Source organism: Struthio camelus, chromosome 28, assembly GCF_040807025.1.
Source record: "Struthio camelus isolate bStrCam1 chromosome 28, bStrCam1.hap1, whole genome shotgun sequence".
Lineage (NCBI taxonomy): Eukaryota > Metazoa > Chordata > Aves > Struthioniformes > Struthionidae > Struthio > Struthio camelus.
The window spans coordinates 1,313,203-1,327,721 of NC_090969.1; the positions used below are offsets into that span (position 1 = coordinate 1,313,203).

Below are 14,519 nucleotides of genomic sequence, written 5' to 3' on the forward strand. Positions count from 1 at the left end.
CATAAAAACCTCCATGGTTAGCTTTTTACAGCAGAGATTATCCAGTGTTAAATCTCAAACGCTACACAAGTTTCTATCTCATCACCTCGCTAGACTGCCTAACTAGAAAGTTTAAGCGCTCCAGAAGACAAAGAACTCAAACCTTGTCAGGTTTTGCACAGATGGGATTTTGAAATAAAATCTTCCATGGAATTCCAGTTCAAAATGAAACATACCAGTCCTGAATCGTAACCAGAAATTAGGAATATTTAATACTACAGTAAAATCTTAGATGGAGGTAGGTCGTGCTCCAAACTGCATCTAGTTCATCCTCAATGAACGAACTCAATTATAACTCTGATTTTGAAAGCTTAATGGCCTACTGCTGTAGGTACAAGACAATTTTATATCCAGCCATGGAAGTGGAGGCTCTTCACTGATTCAGGTCTCGCACATTTTTATACACAAGTGATATAACATATCTGCAAAAATACAAGTTCTACCTTTCGCTAGAGTAAACGCGAACCAATGTTTGCTTTGTTAAAAAGAGAATCCTCCAGGGAAACAGCAGACAAAGAACTAAAGCAAGCAATCAGGCATCAATATTTATTAACACAAGACAAAGGAAACACAATCAATGCGTTAATGGAACACTGTCCAGCCAGATGTTAAATTTAAAAACGTATATCTAATCTAATTTCAAATAAATAAAAACTTTATACATAATTACATAATGCTGTAGTCTGAATTTGACCATGGTAAATAGGTTGACAGGAATTAAAGAAAAATGCATTCAGGGCTTAAATTTAACAACCTTATTTTCAGGACAGTTAATATGACACATCTTAATTACATTTATTTGAATGAGAAATGCAGTGCAAATGTTAACAAAACAGGACTTCAAATTACCTGTACCCACAAATTTTGCTTAGGGAATATTCAGAAACGATAAGACATACAAAAATCTTTTAGTTCAAAGTGGTAAAAATTCCTAGTTGTTAAGTTTCATTGCAGCTGTTAGCTTGGAATCAGATGGACGACAGTAGGAAATAATTTGTCTTCTGCAATTGGATAAATTGCAAAGTTAAACTGGCATGGAGAGCTGAACATCAGTCTGAAAGAGTCTGCTTCGTTGGACTCAACACTGGATTCAGCAGTTACGAAAAAAGAATTCAACTCTGAACAGGAACATACAACCTCAGAACTTTCAGTGGTCCTGCCAAATTTCTGAAGTTGAATGTCGCCATTCGTTCACACATGGAATGCTTTCCCTGTCACACCAAGCAACTGCCTTAAAGTGAATTGGTCACATATCTTGACAGCCCTCCCAAGACAACCAAATAATCATTTATCGGTTTGGAAGAACAAACTGTCCCCAGCCTCAAAGAGGCTAGCAATGAATAATACTTAGCACTTAGTGCTGTACAGTTAGTTACCTCACAGGGATGTTGTAAGGATTAGATAATATCCTCATCTACAGATGAGGGAACTGAAGGAGTGAAATGACCTGTTGAAGGCCTTGTGGCAAGTCATTAGCAGAGCTGGAGTTAAAAATCAGGATTTCCAGATTCTCAGCTCCATACTTCCTGGACATGGACAAAAAACAAGACATGGACAAAAGCATTCAATGAAATCAAAACTGGCCAGCCTCTAATAGGCCACTTACTGGCAACCAAGAGTGGAATGTTATGTCATTATAAAGGGAGGACTGTAAATTACAATTCTCTAACAGAGAAATGTAACGTACCAGAAAAAGATTGATTAAGATCACAAACTAAGGTTGCAAGATAAAAAAACCACAAACCATAACAAACTATTGATTTCTAGCCATACAAAAAAAAACAAGGAAAAAGGAGGAGTATACCATTCAAAAATGCCATTTTAGAAAGTCAATCTGCCACATATTGGGAATCTTTGATTTAATATATGCATTTATTTTATTTCTGAAAAATGGCAAGTAAAAAAGACAATCCTAGAATTGTACTTAAAATCCATTTAAATGGACAAATGCTTTAAATTGTTGAAACAATTTAGCTAAAAGCATTAATTTGAATAAGAGAGAAGTTAAGACGTTTTTCTGAAATGTGCAACAATGAAGTGAAGCTGAACTGCAAGTTGTTTTACTGTGCAAGAAAAAAAATTCAAAAGAAAGTGGTGTATAACAAAAAGGAGAGTCTCTCACTTTGCTGGCTGAAAAGGGAGATCGTTTTTTGTGCTCTCTACACCTTAAGTTACAGTACCAACTGTATTAGTCAGAGTTACAACCTGTCACTTTCCTCATTTTGTGGCCAATCTGTTAAAGCTTAATATATTAAAAGCTTCATACCCAGGTATTTTAGGGCACAGATACAAAATCAAGTATTGTCCTACTGCTAACAGGACAACTGTTTACGCCTATGCAGCAGCAGGATACCATGCAAATAGCACCTACAATGTTGTCTTGTTACAGGGGTTGATACAGAAAAAGAAATTGTTCATAAATATGCACTTGTAAACAGAAGTGTTTGCAACAACTTTAGACTTGCCATAATAACTGGCAGTTTCTAAACCTATTCCCCCCACCCCTAAAACATTTCTTAAAATACCATTCAGAACTTTCTATCAAAATTTTGATACTCCTGCCCTCAGTGAAGAGCTAACAGATTGCATCAGGAGTTTTTCAAGTACAAAACTCTGATTTGCCTACAGATATATTGGGTGCTGCTCTGATAACTGCAACAGGATCTTCAGAGTTTATACTATAAACCTTTTAAAAACTGCCTACAAACTTTGAATGAGGTAATGTAGAACATTTTAATAACAAGTTTATTTACACTATATACCATATTTGACTCAAAAAAACCTGTTGCAGTATCTGGTATCAGCTTTCATTGCTTCCAAAATCATATTTTCTCAACACCTTTACGAATTTAATTGTTCTTAAAAGATTATTAAGGATTACAGCAAAGAAAAGTAATTCTCAGTCAAAGCTGAAACATTTTCTCTCCCTCAGCCCAGTGTGCAACAGCTTCCTAACAGCAAGAGCTTGTACTTAGACTCTAAGGGTTTTTTTTGTTTGTTTGTTTGTTTTTTTTACACTTATTAATGTGAGAACTGACACAGTATTTTGAATGCTGGGATCTTAGTTTACCTGAAGTTATTTGGCCATGTATTTGCTAGAACTGCTCTATCTCATTTTTGTGCCTCCTACTGTAAGGAAAAATTGCATTCAACCCAAAACCAAGACATATATTTTTTTCTAGGCAATGTTTCAAGGAAATCTGGGTGTCTCCCAGCTAACATTAAAGCCCATCTACATTATTTCTTCTTGTGCCTACGGGGCACAGAATCAAACAATGACTGAATTGCACACAAACAGCAAATTTAACTGTGTAACAATCTACAGGATTTTTCTCCCCCCCTTTAAATACAAGGCATTATAGAGGGTGGAGGCAGAGGCTGTCACCCAGATGCATCAATTTCTGTTAAGCATTTTGGACTTGCACTGCAATTTCTGCCAGATTTCACGTTACCATTTAAACATTTCAGCCTCTTTTAGAAAGATGTGCCTTAAAAAAATAGGTTTCTACGTGCTATGACACACTTCTGGCCAGCAACGAAAGACTACATACTGAATTAAGAAAACTTGTGCAAGATTTGTGTATCTCACATTAGTTGTCTAACCAAATGTAATTATGCTAAGGACCACAAAAGTTACTGTCCTTAAAAATTTCTACCTTCAGCTGTCATCATTATCCAAGTCAATTTTCTAAGTGAATTATGTATAATAATATTTACATATTTAAAATATAGGCAAAATTCTTTTTAAATTCAAGAAATATCTATATGAATAAGTAACTCTTAGATTCCGTAAGTTATTGATTTGGTCATGGCACAATTTTAAATAAGCTGTGTGATCCCATGGAACAAATAGCTACATTACAGATGCAAAGTACATTATATAGTAGGGAACTGCAGAATTCTGATGACCCTCCTCTTAATAGTTTTTCTTAACTAAATAAGCCCTCCCCTTATAGAATCCTAGAACAGTATTAGATAAAAATACAAATATGTACAACAGATGAAAAAAGTAACACTACTGTAAAGGCCTTAGGAATTTTGTAGCTCACACATTTGTCAACTTTGCATTTTCTATAAAGCTAATATTTCAGTAAACTGTTACAAATGTTTTCCATTGTCTACCACATTTCCTTTTGTCCCTTGGTAATTAATGTGATCTTAATACCACAGGATGAGATGAAGGGAATATGGCAGCAATCTCAAACTTTATATCAAGTATTAGTAATTTTCACCAGCTTCATTCTATAGACACCCTTTGTCACTTGGTGGTCCCGCAAAGTTTCTAAACATCTTTCCCCCCCCCATACATGTTACATGTTATAGGCTACATATATGGGGTCTAACTGATCAGCTAGAAAACTGTCACGGAGATGCATTCGTTGTTTCTCTCCTCTGGAATTGATAGGAATGACTCCTGGATCCACTACTACCACCACTCCCACAATTAGATAATGTTCTTCCAGCACCACGTTTGTAACTAGAGGAACTAAATCCAGAGCTTCTTGTTCACAGCCACACAACTCCACAACAACCACAAGCAAGTTGGTCCAGGTGAATACAGCACTAAAAGTTTAAAAGAAAAAAAAAAAACAAAAAGAGTTATTTTCACAGATAAAGATCCAAAGTTTATCTTTTCTTAAGCCTTAGATGGAGTTTACCACCTGCTTTTGGGCTGCATTTCCAAGCAACCCAACTCTAAGAAAGTCCCAGTCCCAACATGTCAAAGATCAATTCAAACATATCTCAGCACTACTTAGTTTGGCATACAAACTAAGTGCTGCTTTCACTCACTCAAGTGGTTCTTTACACAACAAAGCAGGAAATTGTAACTTCTATTTTGCGTTAATGTTCTTGATAAAACATGCGTAAGTAAGAGTCAGTCAGCCCAATGTCATCCCCATCTACAAATGGGTAGAAAGAGATGCACTGCACAGTCTCACGTCTTGCTGATGACCACAAAAAAAAAAAAAGAAAATTCTGCCTTGCCTCATCTTTTTCTATTAAATCCTGCATCTTTGCATAAACATTCCTACATTCCAGTTAGGCTGGGATGAATTCATTTTTCTCTGCTGTTTTACCATTCAGCAATGCTTCTGTGCGTTCGAGACACAGAAGTCTCTATGTCAATCGGATGGTAACGCAGCCCTCGCAGTTCCAAAGTTTCATCCAGTGCCCCAACAACATACAGTGCATCATGACGCTCTGGAAAGGAGAAATGGAAAATAAAATGTATGCATGCTATAAAACAGAAAATGGCAAAAAATAAACATATGGTAGGGAAAACAAAGTCTCTCTTGTATCCAGACACACAGATTGGGATTTGTTCATTGGACAGTATGCGAAAAAGCTCTTCCTCTTCACTTAAAAGATAAAGACCTGCCATACCTCCACTGGCAGCTGTAAGCTCTGTTCGACGAACAAAACCAAGGTATCCAGTCCGAGCCCAAAGTGTTTGAGCAGCATCACCAAAGCTTAGACGAGTGTTGAAATGATCAGCTTGAAGGGTTTCATTATCATAGATAGTATAGTAGCCACTGGCTGTGTGTGGACTATTTACCCAAATCTGTACAGGAAGTGAAAAAATAGTCAGATCCATGCACTATGAAAATGGAGCGTCTTGTGAGTATTAAAAGGAAGCAGAGAATAAAAAGACAACCTCCTGTTACAGTTTAAGATTTTCCTGCCCCTCTGCCCCCAAATTTGCATTTAGCTCAAACCTCCAAACATCCCGCAGAATCTTAAATCTGCAAGATGTGTTTTTAATAGCTGTAGGCTGAGGATGAACTGAGCAAACGAACTATGCATTTTTATTACATGCGATTTCCAACAATTTATAATAGTCTATCAACACAGAGCAAATATACTGGTGTGTAATCACAATAAGGAGAGCAAAATACAAATTAGATTCTTTGGAAGCCAGTTATGCAAGACTTAGAATGGAACAAGCCTTCCTTTTTAGCAGGCTTTCTCTTCCTTTAAACTTGGCACTAAAATAACATCCCCAAATTCTGAACATTCCAGCAATAATTCAACCTATAACGGTATACAAGCCATTACCACTCACAAACTGTCACCCAGCAACTTATGTAACCAAAAAGAGAGAATATAGCTCAAGAAGCAGACAAAAAGAAAAGCTACCCAAATAGCAAAAGCTGTACTTGCCTCCCCAAGATGAGAATCACCAAGAGGCCCCTTTGTCTCAGGATTAACAATGACTACTTTGACTCCAGGTAAAATCTAAAGAGGACAAGAAGGAATATTAATTAATTTATGAGTTATCTTCACAAGTAACTAAAATTCCAAAGTTGTTCATTTACCTCTAGATTTTTATGGCACAATTTTCATGTTTAAAACAAACCAGAGCATGTACACTGAAGTACTGTAACAGTAAGAAACTATTTAATGACTCAAGATCCGCATAAGCAAGGCATTCTAGGCTCATAAATATTGGTACATCATGATATTGAAGAATTCCACATTAAAATCTGCCAGAACTACAGGGAGCCACCTTTTTGTTAGTCTATTTAAAGATGGGAGTGAGGGCTGCAGTAAACTCCAAACGCTTACATATTTCCAAGATACAGTAGACGCTAATTTGATTATTTTGATATGGTTCATTTAATATAAAGACAGGATCAATCCTCCAAATTGTTTTAGTAAAGCATGCTCAAAAAAAAAAACCCACAGATACTTTATCATAAATCAAACTAAATTTCCAGAGCAGTGTAACCAACAATCACCTTCTCCCATGCCATGCCACAGCACTGATTTAACACAGCTGCCTTTCCTAACTACAAATCTACATTATGAAGGACATAAGACAAGATGCATGGTCAGATGCTCAGTGTGCCATGCTGCTAGGGAAGAGCATGAAATTACCTTCCCGGATTCTGAAAGTAGCAGGCTTTGTGGCGCTCCCCTTTCCACTAAGCGTACTCTGAAGGTTAAAAAAAAAAAAAAATTGTCAGGAAAAGCAATGAGCTGAAATCTACTGAGGAGGGATGATAGCTCAATAGCATTACAATGTTTTATGCAAATCAGTCATTAACAAAGTTTAAACAAATTTACGGTACCTGTCATGTCTCAAGGATTTCAGATCTACATACACCGTGGTGGGATCAGGCCCAGATGTTCCCTAAGGAGTTAACATTAAAAAATACTTTATGTATTTTATTGATTTACACGAGTCAGGGTAACCTCTGCCTGAGCTCAAACATTTCCAGGGGCTTCATGCTGGCAGCAGAATTCATATTCACATTTCCCCACCTTTGCAGTTGCACCGAGGGAAACACTTCAGCAGACACAGGCTATTACTCTCTATACTCAGTGCAACACCAGTGTGAGATGCATCCTGAGAGGGGGCTGTTTATATATATTACAGCCCAAGCAGTCACAGCTATCCAGCCCTGGGGCAACCAGAATCATTGTTTATAGGGAAATAAACAGTTCCTTAATGTCATGTTTCAGTTGTTTTGAGCGTCTGTGATGTAATCTGGCAGCTGACAACAAGAGAAGCTACTTACATCTTGCGCCAGCTGTTCTCCACAGAGCAGACATGTGGCTAAGTTAATAACACAGAAGCACGCGCAGATTAGGAAGTTTGACGATTCAAAACACAATGGAACCTGGAAACCTAATGCCCCTGACAACACATGCACCAGTAAGCACTCACATTACCTGTAAACAGATAGCAACATTGACTCTTGATCCGAAGGTGGTGCTTACAGCACGAGATGACAAGCCAATGTCTTTGAAGAGTTTTGAGAAGGAATGAGTCAGAGAAACTCGTGGCCGTTCCTCTGCAACTACCACACAAGTCCGGACACAGGACAGATTAATTCCACGCGCCTGGAGAAGAGCGTGCAGACACAAATGAGCACAAAGGACTGAATCTGTTGATTACCTCTTTCACACTGTACTGAGATCTACCCCCTTTCAAATGACATTTGCTTGCCATCCTTTGAATCTGAAAGAAATTACTCTAAAAATGCGAGACACCCTGTCTTTGTGTTCATGTTGCATTTCTTCTTTTGAGCTGCTCTTTGTAACTATAAAACGTGCCTGACCAGAGCCTAGAAATATAGTTAGATCAATGGAATCGTCAATACTGCTTTTTCCTCTGTGCCAAAGGATGCAGCACCATGTGCTTCTGCAGCACTTTTCAGCTAAGATTACATCTCTTATTACCTATTTATATACATGGAAACCAAATCAAGTGAGAACAGAGCCATTTGCAAGGATCACACTGAATCTTCAACAAACCTGGGACGAGAAACCATTATTATCTCCTCTTACTTCTAGACACGATCAGGAAGGCACTGAACAGCGCTAGCCAGCTGTTCATATCTCATCATTACTCCATTAGACTGGAGGCACACCACAAAGCAGACACTTCTGTGTCAAAGCTGACACAGAACTCTATGCTCACCAATAGAACAAGACCGATCCTTAACTTTGTAGATGAAATACACAACTTATTTCAATAAAATCCATGCAAAAAGCCACCTCAGGCCTTTATGTAGCTAATTTCTCTCTCCTCTCTTCTCCTAGGAGGAGACGTCTTTATTTAGCCGATTGCCTAACGTGTGCTTTATATCACGGGCTGGTCTGAGCCTTCACTGCAGACTGTTATATAAGCAATTTTCTGCATAGCATTCTGCTGCTGGCATCATCTCTTTAGCGTTTGCCCAGCAATCTCTGACACTAACTGGCACCACCACTGAGGAAGCGCTGCCTACACTGCAATATACTTTGTTTTAATCCCTTTAATTTCCTGTAGCTGCACCATTTTTTGTTGCTTTTGCTTTTTTAGCAAACTGTGGGTCAGGGACTTGTGCACCATCAAAACTTTTCTATTTAAGAATCATATCACTTTGCTTCAGTAGAACAGTTTCATTCATTTATGTAACATAAGATTCAGGAAGCTTTTCTTACCTTTAACATTTCAACCTGGTTTCCAAGTCCCTTTGTGCACAGTTCCATAACTGAATAGGAACAGAAAGTGTCCCTTATTTTATACTGGCTCACAGTAGATAACCAGAGGAAAAGATTGGATTCCAGCTCCATAGGAGGAATTAAGATCGACTGGTGACCAGAATACACACTGTGGAAAACATCCAAGAACAGAACATTTTTGTGTTGCATATAGTTATCTTTAAATTAACATTTACTGTATTTTCATGTTAGGTTCCAGCTAGATCAAAAGCAGGCTGTGGGACTCTGCCTGAAGCAAACTGGCAATAGCTTCAATACCCATATTTTGTAACATCATCGTACTACAAACACAATTTAGTGTATCAGAATAATAATCTCTACACGCATGCAGTCAGAGTGAAGGAAGAAAACTGGCTCAACCGTGCAGTTTACAGAAAGAAAATTCCCTTACTGCAACATAAAAGCAAGGAAGGCAAGAGAAACATTCTTGGGTCAGTAATATTTGGCAGCACAAATACGCTTGATCAAGACAGGATAATATCTTGCTAATCTACAGGAAAAGGGAACGTATTCTCGTCAGTTCAAACATAAATCCTCCACTTAATGGTAAATTAGTCGTTTTGGTAGCGTCAACATATCTGTCTGTAATTACAGCAGATAAGGACACGGATTGCTATTTCCTATTTAAAACCAGCCAAAAACTAATCTTTACCTTTTTCCCTAGAAAGCCATACCTGCAAAGGCACCAGAGCACAAAACCAAGTCCACAATAGGGGTCGAGACAAATTGCAATCTGCCGAGAGGAGTACAGCTCACACTGAAGCTTAATTGCTCTGCAAAGACCACTCACTGCAGCATGGGACATCTAAAACAGAAGAGACAGAGAAACAGTGTTGAAATTCAAAGACATCAAAATAGGAATTCACCAGGACAGGTAGATAAGAATAAATACGGGTTTGCCTTGATAGCACTGCTCCATAAACTAAGTTTTTTCTTCTCTTATCCTCAGAGCAGATACAGAGCAGTGCAGAACCCCTGAGCCACTGTAAAGGAGAAACAGTCTTATCAATAGCTATTGCTAAAAAACTTTAGATCCACTTGTTAGGCATCTCAGACTCCAAACACAGCCAACCATTAAGGGCAGACTGAGGCTTTCATTTTTCAGTTTTATTTCTTTTCCTGTGTCAACTGGCATTCCTATCCAGCCTTCTGTGGAGGGAAAAGGAAAAGCTCACTGTTATGACGCTCACGTCACTTACTGTTCCCCTAATAGACAACTCTCCGGTGGGATGCAGCAGAAAAAGTCCTAATGCCACTGTAGAGCCCTGTCTTCCTACATGGCAGAACTAGTTCTTCAACCCAAAGTCAGACTGTGTTTTCTGTAGCTAATCCATAGCTTTATTGGAAGAAAACCATGTTCTTTATTCAAACTACAAGTCGGCTTTGATGGCGGTAGAAGCAAGAGGTAGGTCAAAATATAAGCCAGAGACAAGACACCAAAACCCCCATTTTCTAAATACCATTTTACTGTACCTTTACTCCTGTAAGCATGCCTGTTGTGGAAACACTGAAATCTAGATATGCTAACATTTCAGGCGTAGGTGGTTTATAGATTTGAGACAGTCGCTTCCTGGGCAAGTCATCTGTGCACGAAAAGAGTAAGCATGGTTAGTTAATGGCTATTGAACTGGTACTTGAAAGGAGAACAAAACTTTCAAAAAGGCTGAGATGGACCATAAAGCAATTCTAGCAATTTCTAGCAATTCTCTTTCCAGAAGAGAGACTAGCACATGAGGAGGCCTTTGCCAAAGTTCTCACGCAGAAAATAATTTATTCTCAGAAAAAACAGAGAAAAGACTACTACTTCTTGTGTGTGTAAACTGAACTTTTTAGAAATACGTTATTTTACTTTCATTTTTTCAGTCTCCAGGGACACAGGATGGGCACAACCAGGTATTCTGAGGCACAATCAACACAAAAACATAACCTTTTTTTTATACAAACAGAGTTATTCAGTCCCTCCCTGTTGCCACACTGGGAGTCCAGGCATGTTAACCGTTACATGAAAACTTATCATAAGGAGATTATAGTTGCCTGGAACATGGCTTTTCAGTAGAATTACATTCCATGGAAGACTCAACAAACACAGAAGAGATGAGAACAAACAAGGTCAGGCCTGGCTTATATCTTGGATGTTTTTTTCTAAACATGCCTTTCTTAAGAGCCATCCAGTGAGTATCTGAAATGGGGGACACTGTTCTCTCCCTTTGGAAGTCAAGGGTAATCCCAACACAGGACTTCAAAAAGTCTTTTAGTCCATGGACTGTACCTGTGTCAATGATGGTTGGCCAAGTTTTCACATCTACAGCAGCAGCTGCCTCTCTGGATTTCAGTAGTTTCATTAAGGTCTGGGTTGTGAGAATACAGGCAGCTTTGCTGACCTAAAAAGAAAAAAAAAAGGAAAAAAGAAAAAAAGAAAAGCAAAGCATGTCCCATGAGCGCTGTAATTGCAAGATGTGATATCCAGAGAGTAAATTTTACCACCTGTAGCCAACTTTCCTCAGCAGACTTGTATTAATTTCTTTGGCTTTTGCAGCACTCTAGCTCTCTGCTTTTCCTTCACTAAAACCCCAAATGCAGACTAAATAACCACGGCAGGATCTTCAGAGTAGATATGAACGTTACATAGTCTATATGCAGCTTTCTCCCCTGTGGTCACAATGGGGAGGCAGCTTTTAGTGGTTCCTGGACTTGGAGAGTAACTAACAGCAGGATTTGCACTTGCCCAGTAACTACTCCTTTAAAGGAGTAGCAATGTGAGGTTTTAGGTGGTAATGTCACAATGTTAATTTACCCTAGAAACCACCTGATTCATAACAATTCAGCTTGTCACATAAGAAGGAAAAGCAGTTCTCCCTAGCATTTCTATGAATGAAAATGCTGTCCTTCAGTTATAAGATATGCTTCAGTCACCACTGTCATGTAAACAGCATGGGAATTTGAACTACTGTGTTAATTGCTCAAGTCTGAGAGGCTGAAGTGATAGTGCTCCAGCCATGCTCTCAGCTACGGCCCCATTACTCACTTCCACGATCATTCGCACAGTGGGCAGAGTAGCAGTGAGGCTCTGAGCATGAGGTGGTCTCACGGTCACAGGGATGCAGCCAGCATACAAACAGCCATAGAACGCGGTGATTAGCTCAATGCCTGCAAGGACACGATAGGCTGTAGTGTAAAACACTAGTGGGATGGACACCCTGGTGACACCCTCAGTACTTTCACTCCAAGCATCGGTTACAACTTTCATTAGAAGAAGGGACACAGATTAGGCACTCCCACAGCACAGATGTGCAACATAAGCAGTCCAGACACTGAGGGCAGCACAACAAGGCAGCTAAGAAAGCCTAAGAAAGCAGACTGACCACACAGAGAACGGTCTCCATCTCGCAGGGAAAGAATGTCCCAAGTGTCAGATGACTCAATAGTCAGTCAGGACAAAACATGATTGTCTGGCAGTGGAAGGAGAAACACACACCAGAGAGCACATCTCACTAGCAGTGAGTGTTCTACACACACCAAGTGATAAAAGCTGTGTGCTACAAGCCACAGCAGGCAGGCTGCAGCTCCCACTGTTCCCAACCTACTGCTGCAGAACAGGCAACTAACAGTCTCAAAGGAAGTGCCCATTTTCTGCACAGCTGAAGGTGATGGCACCCGTCTCTACCGCAAGCCACCCTGCCACTTCCTACAGCAAACTACACGTTTTCCCTGGATGAAGGGCTGCCAACTGGCAGCGTGACTCCAGCCAAACAAGACTTGAATAGCGACCAGGAGCCAGGGAGTCTCTGGTGGAGTGACTAATGCATTTCTCCAGTAGAACCAGTGTGGTCACAAGTTTCTAATAACCTTGCAGTGAACATACCATACCAGAGGATCTTTGATAATCACAAAAGTCTTTAAAGGTTTTATTCTAAACATAAGGACACAGCAACACCTCTAGAGCTCGGAGCATCTACCCAGGAGCGAGAAGGAACAAATCAGCTCTCCCAAAAACTCTACAGTCAAAGTGCAAGTCCTGATACTGTGACTGTAAGACATCAGGACTGCCCTCCTTGCAGTCAAAACTTGATCAGTGAGTTATGTAGTCCCTAAGGTCACCACTTCAGTGAAACTTGCTTACCAGGAGGATAAAGAAGCACCACATTGTCTCCTGCATTGAGATGTCCTTTGTCGTACAGAATTGATGCAATTCGCTCAGCTTTTTTGTGCAGCTGAAGGCAGGTGGCTGTACACACAGTGGTTCCCTTGAAAGGAAACAGAAGAGTTCTAAACAAGACCTGGCATATCACATGTGGCAGTGAAATGGCTGCTGCTAAAAAAAAATCCAACAACAAAAAACTTACTAACTAGTGTTAGTCTAAACCTACTAGCTGTCTATACCCATAGGCTGCTAGCATTCAATGAGCTCTTTATCCACTACACACATCGGAGATAGAAACAGTTAGATCCGCTCTATAAAATTCTACCTACTAGGGAGTCAGTTCAGCTCTTCTTGCACCAGAACCTTGCCACAATATACTCAACATGGACACATCACTAAACGCTGCAGGAACTAATGGGACCTACAAACTTGCACAGTTTTAAAGTGAGGCATGGAACCATTCTAGCTATTCGGATGAAAATGACACGCAGGTTCAAAGATCCAAGGTTTAAATACCAAACCCTTGGGCAAAATCTGATACAGCGACTGAATAGAGGACACTGGAGCGGGCAAAAGATTTTAAACAGTCTCAAATTTGTGCTGAATGATATGCTGTGGACCTTTACAAAAACTCAACACCGACTGTACCTTGGCATTTAATAACAGGAAGAGTGGGTGGTCAGGAGTTGCTTGAGCTCTCCACTGTAGCACCTCCGTCAGGAATTGGTGCTGAAATAAAGAGGCAGTAAATAAATACTAGTACTTCTACTTCAGAGGCAATACTTAAGTCTGTTTCACATTGCTGCCTCACATTCAGCTGTAGGGTAAATTCTTTTCCCATTCCTTAGCTATAGCAAATATTGATTTACCTTTTTAACTAAGTCATTGTCTTCTATTTGACCAAGATCTCTTCCAGAAGCTTGAGCAATACGCTTCCCAGCGACCAGGTTCCCTACCATCACAGAGGCAGGGCCAACACCTGTTGATAAAGAGCAAAAGCTGCCAGGACTTCAGGCCGCACGGCGGCTCGTATATGACCAACAGAAAGTCACTTCATTACGGGGCAGATTCAGTTTCTTCTACCTGAGAACCAGAGCTAACAAAGAAGAATAATGGGAGCTGCTTTGCAGAGGAAGCTCTGGGTCTGCGCTGTGCTGCTGGAGCTGGAACTTTTAATGCAAGTGGCAAGGGGCTGGCCTAGAACTGCAAACTGCAGGAGAGCAAGGGTACAAAGATTCTCTACAGGATCACACTGGCATGGACGACAAGAACAGAGGTAATGACCTCACTGATATGATACATAAGGTATTGCTAGGCTCCTCATTTTTATTCAGAAGTTTCCTGG

At 39.7% G+C, this 14,519-nt stretch overlaps 1 protein-coding gene across 4 annotated transcripts in view; it reads right to left on the reverse strand.

Moving 5' to 3' along the window:
• Nucleotides 1-563: 563 nt before the first annotated feature.
• The window catches only part of DIP2B (disco interacting protein 2 homolog B), a 72,976-nt gene continuing 59,020 nt past the window's right edge, over nt 564-14,519 (reverse strand). For all 4 annotated transcript variants that reach the window (XM_068921535.1, XM_068921538.1, XM_068921536.1 and 1 more), the window contains 15 exons: nt 14,044-14,153; nt 13,823-13,903; nt 13,154-13,277; nt 12,059-12,180; nt 11,303-11,414; nt 10,507-10,616; nt 9,708-9,838; nt 8,974-9,142; nt 7,717-7,887; nt 7,113-7,174; nt 6,919-6,976; nt 6,202-6,276; nt 5,425-5,602; nt 5,118-5,241; nt 564-4,602 (listed from right to left, as the gene is read on the reverse strand). In XM_068921535.1, coding sequence (XP_068777636.1) covers nt 4,350-4,602; nt 5,118-5,241; nt 5,425-5,602; nt 6,202-6,276; nt 6,919-6,976; nt 7,113-7,174; nt 7,717-7,887; nt 8,974-9,142; nt 9,708-9,838; nt 10,507-10,616; nt 11,303-11,414; nt 12,059-12,180; nt 13,154-13,277; nt 13,823-13,903; nt 14,044-14,153 — 1,880 coding nt within the window. In that variant the 3' untranslated portion in view covers nt 564-4,349. The remainder of the gene's footprint in view (nt 4,603-5,117; nt 5,242-5,424; nt 5,603-6,201; nt 6,277-6,918; nt 6,977-7,112; nt 7,175-7,716; nt 7,888-8,973; nt 9,143-9,707; nt 9,839-10,506; nt 10,617-11,302; nt 11,415-12,058; nt 12,181-13,153; nt 13,278-13,822; nt 13,904-14,043; nt 14,154-14,519) is intronic.